Source organism: Polyodon spathula, chromosome 1 (genome assembly GCF_017654505.1).
Source record: "Polyodon spathula isolate WHYD16114869_AA chromosome 1, ASM1765450v1, whole genome shotgun sequence".
Taxonomy (NCBI): domain Eukaryota; kingdom Metazoa; phylum Chordata; class Actinopteri; order Acipenseriformes; family Polyodontidae; genus Polyodon; species Polyodon spathula.
Genome location: NC_054534.1, coordinates 38,409,562 through 38,426,584, shown reverse-complemented (window position 1 = coordinate 38,426,584; position 17,023 = coordinate 38,409,562). Strand labels below are relative to the sequence as shown.

Sequence of the window (17,023 nt, the reverse complement as noted above, 5' to 3'; positions counted from 1 at the left end):
TAGTATATCTGCTAAGGTAACGGTTTGGCTGCATATTGACAAGCGTTTGCTTCGTCCTGCAGATCCGATTGTCCAGATTGCTGTTGACAACTCTCGAAACACTTTGTACACCCGTTCAGAAAAAGGACTCATTCAGGTAGGCCACTGCTTTTTGCTCTAAATTTAAATTTAATTCGTGGTGGTGTATATAAGCACAAAAGGCAGTGGCATTAAAAAAAAAAAAAAAACATTAACCATTAATGTGCCAAATAAATACATTGCTGTTCTATGCTTTTACCAGCACAATAATGCTTTATAAACGTGAGTTTAATGAAGGTGGCCATGGCCTGTGATGTGATGAGAAATGTGCTTGTGTATCCTCTAGGTTTATGACCTTGGCTTGGATGGACAGGGAATGAGCAGGGTGGCAGCTATGTCTCAGAACTCCATAGTATCTGCAGCTGGGAATATTGCAAGGTTAATATATAGACTGTTCAAAATCCTGCTTAGGGAGTAGCTAACTGAACTTCACTGAAGAGCTACAACTGTTGCGATACCTTAATACTGTGTTAATGTGTTTCGTTTTCTCAGGACAATAGACCGCTCTATTTTCAAGCCAATCGTTCATATTGCAGTGATTGAGAGATCAGAATCTATAGATTGTCAACTCCTGGCTGTTACACATGCAGGTAGGAAGTGCTGTACATTACAATGCATTTTTGAAGCAGAGCAATTGGAATTCTAGTCATGTTTGAAGATGGATATTGATACTAATAGTGCTTGTGTACTTGGATTAACATTAACATTCACACACAAAAAAAAATAAGAAAAATACATAAGAAAAAGAGGTGCCTAGTTATTAAAAATATAATAACCTTATAGTGCTTCTCACCATTCAAACTGAGGTTTTAGCAGATGAGGTACACTAGTTATTTTATTTTTTTATTTTTATTAAGATCTTGAACTTTTTAAGATCTTGAACTTTTTATGTCCCAAAGGCTAACAAATTATGTTTTCCACCACTATAATACTCTATTTTTTAAAAATTGTCAATGTTTGTGTTTGTTTATTTACCGGCATTATGCATTTATTGACGTATTCTTTTCTAAAATCTTTTTAGGAGTTCGTTTGTACTTTAGCACAACCCCATTCAAGCAGCCCATGGCCCGCCCATACATGTTAGTGCTGGTTCACATGCGTCTACCTCCAGGATTCTCCGCCTCTGCAACTTTGCAGAAACCATCCAAGGTCCATAAAGCATTGTATAGCAAAGGTAGGTTCTGCTGATTTGCAGGCAGAGTGGAATAAACCTGGTTGCATTTTCCAGAATGTGCACAGTGATATAAGTTGTTTGTCTTTTGTTTTTAAAGAAACAATTGTAATTACATTTTGGGACTTGAACTAGAGATCTCTTCCCATATTCCTATTTAACAGGAGTTGCAGTTATTTCATTGGTAGTGAAGATATACCAATGTTTAAAGATATAAAGTATACCAAATCAAAGATATAAATACACCATGTTTAGATGTAAAAATAATATCAAATAATATTACATGTCGGGCAACAAAAGCTGTTTTTTTTTTTTCCCTCAATAATCAAAGAAAGCAAAAGTGATTCCTTAGTCTTCCATTTTCCAGCACCTGTAACTTAGTTCTGTGGTTGTCATTTGAAAGCCATAAACTGATTTCCTGTTCCTTTTTAGGGGTTTTACTGATGGCAGCCTCAGAAACTGAAGACAGTGATATCCTGTGGTGCATCAACCACGACTCCTTCCCGTTTCAGAAACCCCTGATCGAAGCACAGGTAGAAACGAACACAGTTTTCAGTAGTAGCAATTTTTCTTAAGTTCACTTCCTGTGTTACAAGCAGTGGGACTATGTCTGAGTCGTCCTCCATTTGTGTTCTATTCAGCACACTTAACAAATACAATCTAAGGGGCATGTGTTACCTAGTACTTTCATGAATGGAAAAAACACCAATTAAACATCTAAAGAATACCAAACAAATGAATACTTCATTCAAACCCATAAATAAAAGCCTTACTTGTTTATTTCTGGTTTGGTAACTTTACTGGGTGTGTTTCTCCTTTCTGAAAAAAATTGTGCAGATGCAGTAATTAGTAGTAATTTGCTTTGGTAAAAAATAAATTTAAAAAGTCACCTGAGTGAAAATAAAGTCTTGAATGTTATGCTTTTGAGAGTTGAGAATATTCTTTTTAAAGCCTTGGTTATTTATAGGTACCATGTCCTTTTTACATTTTTTTGTGTCAGAAATATGCTCTTTCATGGTTACATTAAAAGTATCATGAAGTTTATACCTAGTTTATTGCAGCATGTGGAAGGTGGATGGTTTATTAAAAATGTGTCTTATTTTTAAGATGACGTCACATGTGGATGGACACTCTTGGGCTCTATCTGCCATTGAAGACTCAAAGACTGAAAAGATTGTGACTCCTCTCAATAAAGATCTGATTCCAATAACAGATTCTCCCATTGTAGTACAACAGCATATCCTGTCACCCAAAAAGTTTGTCCTACTCTCAGCAAAGGTATTTTATTCTTTTAGGTGTTTAACGTCTTGGGTGAAAATAGCAAAATATTATATTTTTATTTTTTACTGTAGCCTACTTACTACACGATTAACAGAAAACAGAACACGCACTTTACAGAAATAATATATATTTTTAATTTACATAGAAAATTTGACAGTGTACTTACTGCAGTTTTAATTTGCTTTCTTTTCCTTCTGTTTTTGAAATCCAGATGTGTTTCTTTTTATCTGGAGGTTCCAGATGTTCAGCAGGTTTAATTTTTGATGGTTTAAAAGCCCATAAGTGTAATAGGCATTATGATAATGAAGTTCAACAAAACGCTTGTCAAGAAAGTCTTGATTGTTGGAAAGTAAATGTGCCAATTAGAGAATGTCTTTAATTGACACATTTGTATAATCGTATGTCGCGAACGGCCAGTAGCGTTCGACTTTACAAAGACCTGAGGAAGACGGAAGCCAATAGGGGGTGAGAAAAGTTCAGACTAAAGGAACAGGACATAAGCAGGAAAAGCGAAAAGAAAAAAGGGGAGATCTGAAAAGTTTGCCTGTACTGCACGCATACAGTTTGGTTTAGTCTAGTGATAACTTTTTAGCCCTAAAGGTTGCTTGTGTAGGGTAGCTGGCTAATTTTATTTCTGTATGTGTGTGGGGGGCCCCCCTCTGGCATCAGGGCCCTGGGTGGTTGCCCGGTGCTGAGGCCAGCCCTGGAAATGCTAAGCTGTCCTGACCAAGGTTTTAAAGAAGAGCAGAGGTGATATGGTGTCATGCATAAACTGTCTTAATACTACAGTTCAAAATAATTCTGGCCTGGCTTATTTATTCAGTTCCACAATCATTTAAACCAGGGGAGGACATCCCTTTATCTCAGTGGATCTATCCTGCCAATAATAATTATATTAAATGCTTTCCTTTCTTGCGTGCAGGGAAGTCACATTTTCCACAAGCTCCGCCCTGTCGACCAGCTCAGACATCTTCTTGTCAGCAATGCTGGGGGAGAGGGAGAGGAGATTGAGAGGTTTTTTAAACTGCACAGGGTATGCTTCTTTTTATGTTGGGTTTATACATCAAGAATATCACTCACTAGAGGTCCTGGCTTAGGCTAGCATTAAAAAATAAAAAAGTGTCTGCTCTCAGTTTAATATAGTTTAGTTAGTTTGATGGTCTGCTGTGTTTAAGTGTTTTCTGTGACTTCCTCTTTCTCCAGGAAGAGCAGGCATGTGCTACCTGTCTGGTCCTCTCCTGCTCCACAGCAGCCTATGATAGAGAAGTGGCAGTCTGGGCCACTCGGGCCTTCTTCAGGTAGGATTCATGTCTACCTTCAGATGTATAGGAAACTGCATTAATTTCTAAGATGATAACTTAAAATAGAGAAGTTGTTAATAGTTAGGAGCCATGAGTCTCTGTGTTTCACCCTAGAATGAATGCAAGTTAAATGTTATGGGGGAACAAATCTGAACCACAGGCTGCCACCTTTTTCCGTAACCAGTACAACCTTAAAGCAAGGTATTTTTTTTAATATAAATGTCACATCACTAGGTATGGTGGGGAAGCACAGATGCGCTTTCCGTCAGCACTGTCTGCTCCGAGTAATGTGGGACCCATCTTCAGCTCTCCTGTTCCTGGTGAGTTAATTAGGGGAAATGAGGCGAAAAGTTCAGAGAAGTAAATGCCACTTGTTGCATGGTTAACATGGGAGAAAGTTTGCTTATTTTTAAGTGTTTGTTTTTTCTTACAAAGTATTGAGATTTTGTTGATTGTTTTAACAGACTTTATGCAGTTTTATTTAAAATGTAATTTGTAATTTCTGTTGATTGTCCTTATATTATATGCAGAAACCTGTTCAATTATATAAACACATTATGTTTTTCTTGTCATGCTTGTGTTTTAGGTTCCCCTCTACCTTTTGGTAGCCCACTCCCCAATCCAAGCTTCTTGGCTACACCAGCTCCAGGTACTAATTTTTATATATATATATATATATATATATATATATATATATATATATATATATATATATATATAATTTTATTTTTCCTCACCTTCACTAGTTCTAGGAGCCTATCTGTTTTGCTATGCTTTCAGTTAAGTCTATTTCTATGTTTGTTTCTCAGGAGTGCAGCCCCAGAGTGTGTCTACCCCATTCATCCTGGCGTCGCCTGCGGTCCAAGCTGGGGGACCCCTCGCAGCCATGGCTGGTCCTGAGGTGGTGTTCTCAGGGAAGCACAACGGCATCTGCATTTACTTTACCAGAATCTTGGGGTAAGAAGAACAGGCCTACTGCCCAGTCACACTAAAAAACTTAAACCTTTAAATGTGACAACTGACTGACTTATAGATTTTAATATGATTAACCCAATTTTTATTATTTAGTGTTGTTTTTGATGGCAGACGAGAATTTTTTTTCTTGTTTTTCCAGTAATATCTGGGATGGAAGCATTGGAATAGAAAAAACCTTCAACACAGGAAACCAGGTGGTCACCACTGTAAGTAATCACTTTTTCATCTTGCCTCTGTGTTTGCCATAAGATTAAAAAAAAAAAAAACAGACAACAGTAGATGCTTGAGCCATTCCATTGTGGATATGCGTGTTAGTGCCGCACAAAACAATTGTTTGGATTGCGCTCACCATAGAAATCTGGTGCTGACATTCAAGTGAAAAACTAAACAGGGCTCTATGTTTATTTTTTTAACTACTGGCCCCTCGGGCCACTGAGCTAGTGTTTTTACGGATGCTTTATCTGGCCCAATATATTTATATATTTTTTCATGATGGTTTTTATTTTCAGTATGTTTCTAACTGTATGGTAACCAAAGAGAGCCCATGTCTCAAAAGAAAGTGGCCAAATGAAGCCTTTCAATATGTTACTTCAGCCATTAAACATGTATATAGCAAGGGCTAAAAGAAGTACGGTAATCCAAACTTGGGTAGCATTGAAATGAGAAAGGTAATTTAACATTATGATAAATATAAATACATACTAAATGTTAAGCACAACAATGCAGTGACTATAAGAAAAGGCAAGATACTTGGAGTTGGAAAGGAGTTTTTTTTTTTAACTCTGGACTGTAGTTCAATGTAAAACATCTACTGTTGACTTTCTGTGGATGGATGGAGTAACGGGAACATAAACACTGTTAAAACAATATTCACAATACAAAATAATAACAATCCTACTTAGAGCGTTGTCGCTTGTGTAGCCTCTCCCGAGTCAGCGCCAATCTTGCTGAGTGATACCAGCGAGCCCTGGAAAGATTGTGAATGGCATTTCTTACCTGAACACATCGGATCCCAAATCAAAAAGTTAAACAATTCGATTGCGTATCTGGGTATCCATCGGGATATCTTACTATGAGACTGGATATGATGTAAACGAAATGTTGAATTCACAAGTAAAGCTGCTGTTTTATCTGCAAGTCTGGGAAACTGACGCCAAACAAGGCAAAATGTTACTTTTTTTTCTCTGTCATAATGACACCTCCACTCTAAATGTTCGTCTTCATTTTTTTTTATAATTACATTCTTTATGATTTATTGATTTCAGTCCTTTCCTTTTGGCTTATTGGTTGCTTAGTTGTAGAAAACCCAATTTGTAAAAGATTTGCCGCGGGAACGAGTACCAACACAGCACTTCGGTACGCATTCTCTTATTCTGACTGTACAACAAATATGAAGCGCGGCGGGAAAGTTAGGATTAGTTCGTAGTTATGTTTTTAAAAAAATGGTTTGTAAATAAATTTTCAGCTTTGTGACACAATGGCCCATTTTACTGGATTTATGAAACGGAAGCCATGTGCTCTATATATATTATACTAGTTACATGTAACTGTGGTGCTTCATAACTACAGGCCCCGGTTAATGTAGAACCCTGCAGACATTACAAAACGTTTTACATAAAAATACAAAGTACGGTGTCATAACTAAAATAAACATGATTAAAAACATTACAAAAATGATTTACATAAAAAAAGAATTAAAATTACAAAAAGCTTTGTTCGTTAGTTCGTTGTTATGTTTTTAAAAAATGGTTTGTAAGTTCATTTTCAGCTTTTTGACACTGGATTTTTCCGGGATTCATGAAACTGAAGCCATACGTACAATATATATTATACTAGTTAAATGTAACTGGCCCAGTCGGACCTGTGGTACTTCATAACTACCGGCCAAACTGCGCTCTCTACAGGCCCCAGGCCACCGGGCCATGGTTAATGTCGAACCCTGCTGAATAAGCAGCTGCTTGGATTGGTGTGCATTGCCGTTATCCACAAAGTCTATGAAAAGCAGCAGTCATCACAAATCCAAGCAGCTGTTTTTTCACTTCAGTTGGTAGATTAGCCCAATGAACACCAATGGCTCTCACTTGACTGTCGGCACCTGATTTATATGGAGAGCTCAGTCTCAGTAATTGAATAATCGGTTTGTGCAGCTCTAAATACAGTGAAAATAATTAGTTTTTGTGTATTTGTCTTAATCCAGTAATTGTAATTGCAGATTGAGAGCAGCGTATCATCCAAGGTCCTGGAATCGGTGCTCCACGAGCTGAATGGGTTAAAGGAATTTTTGGACAAAAACTCTCAATTTACTCCTGGATCTCTGGGTAGTACAAGGTAGGCAGTGAACAGTGTTTGGAGTAAAAATAAATAGTGAATGACTTTGAACCACAAACTTTCCCAATCATGTATTTTGTCTGATATACCATAGCTGCAAATGTTTGTGATAGCAATGTCTTTGTTTGATGGCTTGTTCAATGTTAGTATGGGGTCATCATGCATTTACTGTCAGAGAAGTGAAGTTAGCATTACTGTGACAAAGATAGGTCTGGCGACAAAATGGGATGAAATACCTCTCTAGTGGCATCAGCTTCAGTAAGCAATGAGTATTTTTTGTAGTTTCAGTACCCCTGCCAACCTGCAGCAGAGACTTTTGGGCTTCATGAGGCCAGATGGGGGGAGCTCGCAGCAAGTACAGCAGGATCTGCAGAGGAAATACCACAGTGAGTAAATTGGCTTTATTTTCCAAAATAGCCAGGACGCTTCATGTAAGACCAGGTTTATTATCCAGATAACTAAATATTTGTGTAAAGCCTACGATGCTCCTACAGTAAGAATTTATATGCAATCTACCGAGGAACAATGACCGCTCAGCTGAGAAGCTTGTTTGCTGTTTGAGTTCATTCCATACACTGAATCTCAGTTTTTTCTTTCTGGCATTATGAAAGTTGCTGCATCTAAAACTGCAACATTGCCGTGTAAGTGAACGATGTTTTCTCTCGTGTTTTCAGCTGAGGCTCAGGCCTATGAGAAGATTTCCCTGCAGGGCATCCAGCAGCTGGTTCATCGAACGTGCCAGACACTAGCTCTGTGGAAACTCATCTGTGACCATCAGTTCAGCGTTATCATAGCGGATCTGCAGAAGGTGAGTTTTTACAATAACTCTGTATTACATCTTATATTCAGGTCACACTGGCTATATGCATAGAGAAAACAGGGCAGAATGCTTTGAGAAATAGGGTAAATCATCCATAACTTGAAAACATGTAGCCAAACATTTCTGCTTATGCGTTCTTCAGTGTACTTTTGAGATATAGAGCCCTATTCATCAAACTTTAACATATCAGTTATTTTTATGAATAAAATATTCATAAAATAGTATTTATGGAACTATTATAAGGAGTTGTTAAAGATTAAACTGTATTATTGATAAAAAAATAAATAAATACAGTAAGTTGGGAGTTAAAGCTTTTAACTTTTTGGTAATAGATTTGTTAACGCCCTCACACCGAAATGCAGTAGGAACCACTTTTTCTAAAAGTAAAATATAACTAAATATTACAAAGCAAACAACTTCTTTTTTTTTCAAAGATGTGTGTTACTATAATATGTTCACAAAAAAGTGGAGCAACATTGTTATCAACGTTTTGATTTAAGTCACTCCAGTGTTCTGTATAAACTAACATTTTGTTTAAAATAGGAGTTTCAGGAGCAAATGAAACTGATCAGCTTCAAGGACATTGTGATCCATGGGAAGGAGCTGATGGGAGCTCTCATCACAGCTCTCATTAACCGCTACATCGGCGACAACGCCTCTGTGGACGCCATCAGCTTTCACCTTCGAGAAATCTGCCCCCTCCTTTACAGCAGCGACGATTCTGTGTGCTCCAAAGTGAGTTCTCAAAGATGGTTGTACAGACTGTACACCTGCCAGTGGTTATCTTTACCAGGGCACAAACAGAAGACAAACAAGCAATATTGTCATGCCGCTGCACTTGTCTATCTGGCAGTTGCATTTCTTTCTGTAGATCCCAACACTCCCAGCAATCACCTTCATTATAAATACCTTACAGCTAAAATGTAGAGCTCTAATAATCTTGTTTTGCCATTTCAGGAAAGAACAACTGTTACATAAGACAAAACTTTAATGAGGTTGATGTAGTTTTTTTTTTTAAAAGTAGTGAGTAATTATTTTTTGATGAAAGAAATGCACAGTCCTTTTCTTCAGATATAAGTTTGGTTTATTAGCATATACAGGTTTAATTCCGGAAACAAAAAGAACGCTCAAAACAAAACAGTACAGATCATACTTTCATATGCAAACTGCACGGTGCAAAACTTAAGTTCAAAACATAACAGAACAAAATAATACAATGCAATACTGTAGGTTTGATCCTGCAGGACTTCTCGATCGACAAGTCTCCAGTACTAGTCTTAATGAAAGAGAGAAGTGAGCTGAGCTGAGTATACCTTGATTAAGTAGCCACTGACCTCAGCCCCACCCTCCTTCCTTTGTGGGTTCAATCATCCTGGGCAACCCCCTGTGGAGAGTCTCCTGTACATGTTGTAAAGAAAACTGGTTCTGGCTCACACTGCCTAAGATGGTGTTATCTTGGTGTGGCCCTTTGTTCTTTTATGCTTAACCTATGTTATCTCTTGAGCGCATCAATTCCTCCAGCAATGTGCGATTGTGTTTATTCCAGCAGTCAGGCAATCATCGGCAATATGCAATGCAATGAAATGCAATCTTGCAATCTTGCATTTACCAGTTACTATACCTCCTCTGATAATCTCCTGTTAAAACTAACAGAGTGTACATACTTGCAAACACGTGTATCTTATATTGCATTCAAAACTTCTTTCCATGTTATCCAACAAAAGTTGAAGGGCATGGATTAATACATCAGACAAGCCACTTTTTCTTCATTATGCATCGATCATTTGAGATTAGCTAAACAATGCTTTTCTGTATTATGTAAATATGGCAGATATTATGAACTTTTTGTACACGCCATTAAAAACATGGGTCATACAGTAAGCCATTGGCCTTTTATTAACTTGTTGGGCTGCATTGCATACACATACAGATTTCTATAAGTGTAATCTGCTGTTTTCTTCCCCCACCTCCCAGGCAAATGAGCTTCTCCAGAGCACTCGACTGGTACAGAATAAAACCGAGAAGGAGAGGATGCTGAGAGAGTCCCTACGCCAGTACCAGCAGATCAGTCACCAGGCTGACCTCCCCCATGTCTGCACACAGTACCGGCAAGGTGGGGTGCGAAGGAACAGACTCCAGCGGGGAATGTGGGGGCCACAGTTACCACATGCTAGGAGCAGAGAGTTTAGATCCAAAGAAGTGGCACCAATACAGGTTTCTGGTCCTTTTGAAACCACAACTGCCCATACTTGTTCCAAGATGTGTGATAGATGTTCCACAAAACATTATTTTAGTTTCATGATTGATTATGTACAATGGATCATCATTCAGGTACAAAATGGTATGTACAATGAATCACACATGCAGAAGGATAAAAAAGAAAATGAGCTTGTAACTGAAATACCAGCTAACCATCCCTCTGCTAATTCTGACATGCTTGCACAAATCCAGTCTCCTCCACTACTGTCCTTCCCACTGTTGTTCTAAGGTACAGTATTAACCCAGCTGGTCCTGTTTATGGTGCTCCCTCCACAGTGCGCTTCTATGAGGGGGTAGTGGAGCTGTGCTTGACTGCTGCTGACAAGAAGGATCCCCAGAGGCTGGGACCTCACTTCTACAAGAACGGAGAGCCTGAGGAGGACACTGTGGGTCAGCAAGCTTTCCAGGACAGGTACATGGAGGAGCCACACGGCAGGGCATGGGTTAAATGCAAGATGCTCAGAGCGGCTGGAGGACAAGAAAGAAATGTGTTCATTTGGGATGGGGGTCTGTGACAGGGTACACCCCGCCCATGTGCATGTTTTGTTTATTTTGTTTTTGTGTTGGATTATTATTATTATTTAAATGAAAGTTCTTGCGCACTATTGTTTTACATCGGCAGGGAAGGGTTAATTGCCTTCCCTGCCAAATGACTTCACATATAGAATCTGGCTGAGGCCGATCTGAATGATTAACAGGCAGACAAGCTCAGGCACAACTGCATAAGAAGGAACCTCTCACTGGGTTGGGTGTTCAGGGAGTAAACACGAGAGAGATGGAGACATATGAGTGAAAAGGAATATAATCAATTACTACTCGTGCTGGATTTGAACCAGTACGATACTTGTTTGTTCAAAGTGTTTGCAAAATGTTTGTTTGTTTTTTGTTTACATCATTTATTTTATAATAATAACAGTGTAACTGACATTTCCCTATAAAACCCTATTCTTAATTCTATGATCACAGGCTATTACTACCGGTAATGACCCGTCAGCCATTCACATGAAACTCTGAGTTACAGCCCCAGGACATAACTGCATTTTTAACAACTCAAAAGTCAGCGTGAAATTTTATGAATTGATGTTAGTCAAAAGAAAAAGCCAAGATACTAACAGCGCCTAATTGTTATTTAAAAAAAAAAAAAAAAAAGTAGTTTGATTTTTAGTAAAGATTTTATCTGTGTCTGTTTCTTTTTGCTTTTTGTGCTGGTATTCTACAAAATAAAATACAAGCTACTGTACATAAATCAGATAGTAGAAAGCCACTGCAGAGTTCCGTGGCATTCAAGAGTTCTCGGCCAGTGGCCTCGCCCTTTGTGATGTCATGGAACTCCTTGGTGGCTTTTTACTATCTGATTATATACAGTAGCTTGTATTTTATTAATTATATAAATGTGCTTCAACTCGCATTAGTGAGCCTGTCAGATTCTTTCTGGTCTGATGTCACCCACAAGCATATCCATGACAGGATTGCATTTGATCCTGGGTTTACCACTTGTTTCAGTGACCAAGGTGCCAAACCAAAACACCTTTATTTCCACTTGAGCCAGATGAAATACTACTTCTTTTTATTAATATGTTTATTTTTAATTTCAGAAAAATCTAAATATTTACGCAAGAAGACCTGTTGAGATTTGTATTTATTTATTTGCAGGTTGAACTGCTATAAGTGTATAACTGATACCATTCAGGAGCTGGTTAACCAAAGCAAAGCCGCCCCCCAGTCACCGAGTGTGCCAAAGCAACCGGGACCTCCTGTGATGTCATCAGATCCCAACATGCTCAGCAACGAAGACGCGACCGCACATGTAAGGCAGGATAAAATCAATATAAAACTACATCAACAGATGTAAACTTATTGACTCTGTTTTTTTGGCTGTAGCTGTCTTCTAAAGCCAAGCGAACCGTTTCATATCAGTCATTGAGTATCTTTTAATGTGAAGTTTTAGAAATATATATTGGGAGAGGGGCAGCAAGTTAAGCACTGCCTTGAGTCTGTGATGTGACCTTTGCACTACCTTTTTCCTTCATGCAGTTTGAACAGATGTTAGGACTAGCCCAGCGCTCTAATGATGAGCTGTTCCACATTGCTCTCTACAACTGGCTAATTCAAGCAGACCTCACTGACAAACTTCTGGAGGTAAGGGAGAGAGGACACATCTTTGACAATATTTGTTGGTGTCTTTAGAAGCAAATCTTTTTTTTATTGTTTCAGGAAATATATTTAATCTGGGATAGTTTATTACAGCTGTGCAGCATCTGTTGCAATATATCATTAAAGAGGGTTTCTAATCTTATTAATAAACACACTCACAAATATTTCTTCAAAGTTATGTTTTTATTCATCCAGACAGGATTAAAAACATTTACATGTTTTGAGTAGGGCCCATTGTATTTAAATTTGATACAATGCTGTAGTCTATCATTTGTCTCTCTGTCAAACTCCATTTTGGGTGTCCTGTAAAAATGAATATTTGACTGCCATATTGTTTTAGATTTTGGCCATTTCATTGACAGAGACCAGCATCTTCAAATCTTGGAACAAATTTAATTGGTTACATAAAAAAAAAAAAAGGAAAAATACCTCGGGAAGGTGGGGCAGAGATACTGTGGCAGTGACCTTGAATTTGACTGTTGACCTAGTACTGTATGAATATGGTTTTTTTCATTTCCAGATAGAAAAAAAAAACAAAAAACACGCATTTTGAAATGTTGCTGTTCACAGCTGTATTCTATTACTCTCTTGATCTGATCATAAAAATCATTGTAAAAATGTTCCTTTTGTAAGGATGTTTACTGTCTATTAATACAAATTTGACACTTAGCTTCACTGTGTAATTATTTGTATCACTCATTAAAAAGTCTGGTAAGTAAGTGTTATCCCATTGCAGTGCAGTTCACTCAAACAATCTTTACAAATGATAAACCAGAATTATAGATCCCACAGCTGGATTTCTACACGCTGTTTTTATATCTTGTGTCTCTCATGAAGGTGAACTCGCCATATTTAGAAGACCATTTGATGCGCATGATAAAACAGGACCAGAATAAGGTGTGTTACATGGATCTGCTGTGGCGATACTACGAGAAGAACAAGAGCTTCAACAAAGCAGCACATGTACTGGCAAGGCTTGCAGACATGCACAGGTGATTACCAAACACTTAAAAATGTTTTTTGTTTCCTCCTTAAAGTTTCCATTGCTGCTGCTGCATTAGCTTGAACTTGTTTTCCTAGTTGGTGTAGACATTTAAAAGTAACAAATAATGAATAATGCAGACTTCTGAATGTGCTGTTTCAAGTTAATGATCTTTTGAATGACGATACAGATTATTGTTTCTAGCATTAGTCCAAAACTAAATAAAATAGGTTTAGTTAGTCTCGTCACAAGTACTACTAATACAGTAAACAACATGTATTTATTAAGCTTTTATACCTCTTATCGTAGTTTGTGTAAATGCTTTTCCTGGGGAATATCAGTTTCAGCTACTCAGTACTTGATATCTGTCTTTATTTCATCTCTTCAACAATCGATCGTGAACGGGAGATAGTTAGGGTTTTGGACTAAAAAGTATTTCATTTAGTCAACTCATAAACCAGTGTTTATGCGGTTACTTCCCAGTACAAACCAGGCATTCCTTTGAAATCCCCTTCCGAAGGCTTTTCTTCAAACCTTTTCATGGGTCTTAACCAGCACTCATAAAATTTAGAATTGACACATGTTTCATGCCTGCCTGTCCTTGCATAGTACCATGAAAAATAATTCAAAAGGAGAAAATATGCTATCTTGAGTGCCAATAATAGAGACCCTTACCTTTCTGTACCTACCCTCCCTCCTCCAAACAGCACAGAGATTACTCTACAGCAGCGGCTAGAGTACGTCTCTCGAGCCATCCTGAGTGCCAAGAGTTCCACCTCTGCAACTTCTCAAGCTGCCGATGGAGAGTTCCTGCATGAGTTGGAGGAGAAGATGGAGGTACGGGCCTGATTCACTCAATAATGACTTAAAAATGCTTTATACCCGTGTGTGGCAATTGGTAACAAGTGTATAGCAGGAGTATATAGCAAGTGTAGCAGAACAAATAGACAACAAAGTACTGGTGAAATGGTTTGTTTAATGGTTATTAATCCTAAACACAGTACTAAACACACACATACTTAGACACACACACACGATCACAAGTCCAAAGTGAGTGCTGTCAGTGCTTGTGGTGAAGTACGATATAATACATGCTATATTTGTGAACAAGTGGTGATAACAATGTTAACCGTGACTGTAGTGCAGTGTTGATCCGTTTTTGTGCTGGCCCGTGGTGACAGCTCCAGATTTGTGTTTAGCCGTCTGGTGATTTAACAAACAAGACAATTACTAACAACATAAAAAACAAACGGACACTCACAAAATACTTTTACAGTAATTTATCTGTGTCTCACACGGTCCTTCCAGTTTCTCAATATAAACCAAGCGAAGGAAAAGATTTACGATTCTCCGGCCACTTTATGCTATCATGCATGACCCCTTGGTAAGCGATTGAAGCTGTCTCTATTGCTTACAGCTGCTAGCTCGTTTGCCTTCAGGGTCAATACATTCCTGCAACGGAGTCTCGCCTTCTTCCAGGCTGACCGACTTCCCGCAGGAAATGAACTATCAGGCCAGCCCATCCAAAGACTTCCCTTTTTGCTATTTAGCGCCTTCAGAGGTCGGGAGGGAGATTCCCAACCAGAACTCATTATATTTCTGTCACGCCTTGTTAAGCAAGTTTTTTTGTTTAAGTAGTGAAAAATATGTACAAGAAATTCTTGAATGATGGGTTTAGTGGAACGGTTACTGACACAAGTCAAACACTTACAGAGCTTGACTGAGTGACAGTCTGTACAAAGCTCACTCTTGCTGGATAACATTCCGTGCATCAACATTGCTAGTTTGTTTGTCGGAAACACATTTACTACAAATGTTGTTTTGTCCATTAATATAGATTACTGTAGTAATTAACAACTTCTGTTAGCCTAAAGGGTTTGTCTGTCTTCATACTGGTCTCCAGGGTTTTTCAGTGCAATGTTTTTGCATCTGGTAGAAGATGTTACAGTGCCTGATCACAATTCAAGTACACATTTGCACAGCTGCTCCCAGATTTGGAAAGACACTGTTTAACACTGTAGGAACAATTCAGTAATTGATAATTTAATATTTGTCTGGGTTGATTAGTTCTCTACTAACAATATTTAAGTTGACGTGTTCCAAAGGTCGAGGATTTACTATGAACACACGTTCACGAGCAGAGACAAGGAATGTTAATCAGTAGTTTTATTAAATACACAAATAATAAACAGAAATCAGAAAAGTTAGAAATTAAATCTTAGTCTGTAGACACAAAGACAATTCCAAAGCTCTCGCTACATTCATGCTTGACTAACAAGCAGTTGAAATATGACACCACCTCTCTCCTCATAGGCAAGCAGCAGCTTCAAAAGCAGGCTGTGACTTAATAGCTTTCTCTCACACACGCAAGCCCACATCCAAGCACACAGCCTCAACTGAGATGATGCAGACAATCTTAGACTATATCACATTAATCCTTAGCGGTCCATTTATTCAGCGATTGTCAGGCGCGTCAGGTCCAATTTATTTTCACACACGCCTTTTATTTTACACACGCTGTTTAAAATATGTTTTTCAGAGTAAAATAGGTTTAAAAGGTAATCGCAAAAGGACACTCTGTACTGTGTCTCCAGCCAAGCCCCAACCCTTGTTCGCTGTATTTTTCACATACCTCTTTACAGACGTGCATACTGATAAATCCTCTCCTGATCACTCGTTTTATCATCAAACTCCACAATAAAGCGATCAGTCATTATTTTATTACTGTAACATCTCAAAAAGCTCTGCAAATGTCTGTGATATTCTTTGGGCGCTAGATGCAGAAGCAGCAATCACATGTTTATGTCCGTGTTACCTCTGTGGTCAGATACACCCTTTTTTTTGTTTTTAATTCAGTTTCATTCAGCTCCTATCGAATAACATGACAACAATATGATAGTGACTGGTCACTCTACATGTAATTCAGTATCCCCATAAGCAGAAATGTGCATGTTAAATTCCTTCAATTTTGTCTTGTTTTTAGGTGGCTCGGATACAGCTTCAGATCCAAGAAACATTGAGCAGACAGTACTCCCAGCATCCCTCAGTGCAGGGTGCGTTGTCTCAGCTGGATTCAGAATTAATGGACATCACAAAGGTACCACGCATCAGTCATTCTCTTAATAATAATATGCTTTTTTTTATTATTTTACAAATAGGGACTTTGTAAAAGTCACCTGTTGGGATGTGTAGTCTGTTGGTGTTAACAGTTTTGTCTGTTATGTAATACAGATTATTTGTTGGCTATTTCCTTGGTGTTTGGGGTATTCAGTCTGTTTATAGTACATCATCACTACATGTTTTTAGAATTGTTTTAAATGGGTGTGCCCCTAACTAATGTCTGTTTTTGTCCATTTCTTCCCTTTAGTTATATGGGGAGTTTGCCGACCTGTTCAGGTTGTCAGAATGCAAACTGGCCATCATTCACTGTGCAGGGCATTCAGACCCTGTCCTGGTCCATACCCTCTGGAATGAAATAATTGAAAAGGGTTAGTAGCAAGTGTTTAATAATATAGTAATATGTGATTACTGTCTTTTCTAGGTAATGGGCAAAATGCACCACTGAGTAATTCATAAATATGTATAACGGTACAGTATATATTTGCACATTCAGATAAGTGCATTTACAGTACGTCCCACTGGATTTTAGTTAGACTTAATCCCTCTAGTTTCCA

General features: G+C 38.2%; 1 protein-coding gene across 1 annotated transcript in view; it reads left to right on the top strand.

The window, feature by feature from the left end:
• The window catches only part of LOC121318427 (nuclear pore complex protein Nup155-like), a 31,006-nt gene that overhangs the window by 6,586 nt on the left and 7,397 nt on the right, over window positions 1-17,023 (top strand). The window contains exons 9-32 of the mRNA XM_041255082.1: window positions 63-136; window positions 365-456; window positions 571-668; window positions 1,100-1,252; window positions 1,682-1,782; window positions 2,357-2,527; window positions 3,453-3,563; window positions 3,734-3,828; window positions 4,066-4,151; window positions 4,418-4,480; window positions 4,641-4,788; window positions 4,946-5,012; window positions 7,019-7,134; window positions 7,417-7,520; window positions 7,809-7,942; window positions 8,498-8,689; window positions 9,929-10,067; window positions 10,490-10,625; window positions 11,867-12,020; window positions 12,248-12,352; window positions 13,205-13,359; window positions 14,057-14,186; window positions 16,333-16,446; window positions 16,717-16,837. Of these exons, the coding sequence (XP_041111016.1) occupies window positions 63-136; window positions 365-456; window positions 571-668; window positions 1,100-1,252; window positions 1,682-1,782; window positions 2,357-2,527; window positions 3,453-3,563; window positions 3,734-3,828; window positions 4,066-4,151; window positions 4,418-4,480; window positions 4,641-4,788; window positions 4,946-5,012; window positions 7,019-7,134; window positions 7,417-7,520; window positions 7,809-7,942; window positions 8,498-8,689; window positions 9,929-10,067; window positions 10,490-10,625; window positions 11,867-12,020; window positions 12,248-12,352; window positions 13,205-13,359; window positions 14,057-14,186; window positions 16,333-16,446; window positions 16,717-16,837 (2,859 nt within the window). The remainder of the gene's footprint in view (window positions 1-62; window positions 137-364; window positions 457-570; window positions 669-1,099; window positions 1,253-1,681; window positions 1,783-2,356; window positions 2,528-3,452; window positions 3,564-3,733; window positions 3,829-4,065; window positions 4,152-4,417; window positions 4,481-4,640; window positions 4,789-4,945; window positions 5,013-7,018; window positions 7,135-7,416; window positions 7,521-7,808; window positions 7,943-8,497; window positions 8,690-9,928; window positions 10,068-10,489; window positions 10,626-11,866; window positions 12,021-12,247; window positions 12,353-13,204; window positions 13,360-14,056; window positions 14,187-16,332; window positions 16,447-16,716; window positions 16,838-17,023) is intronic.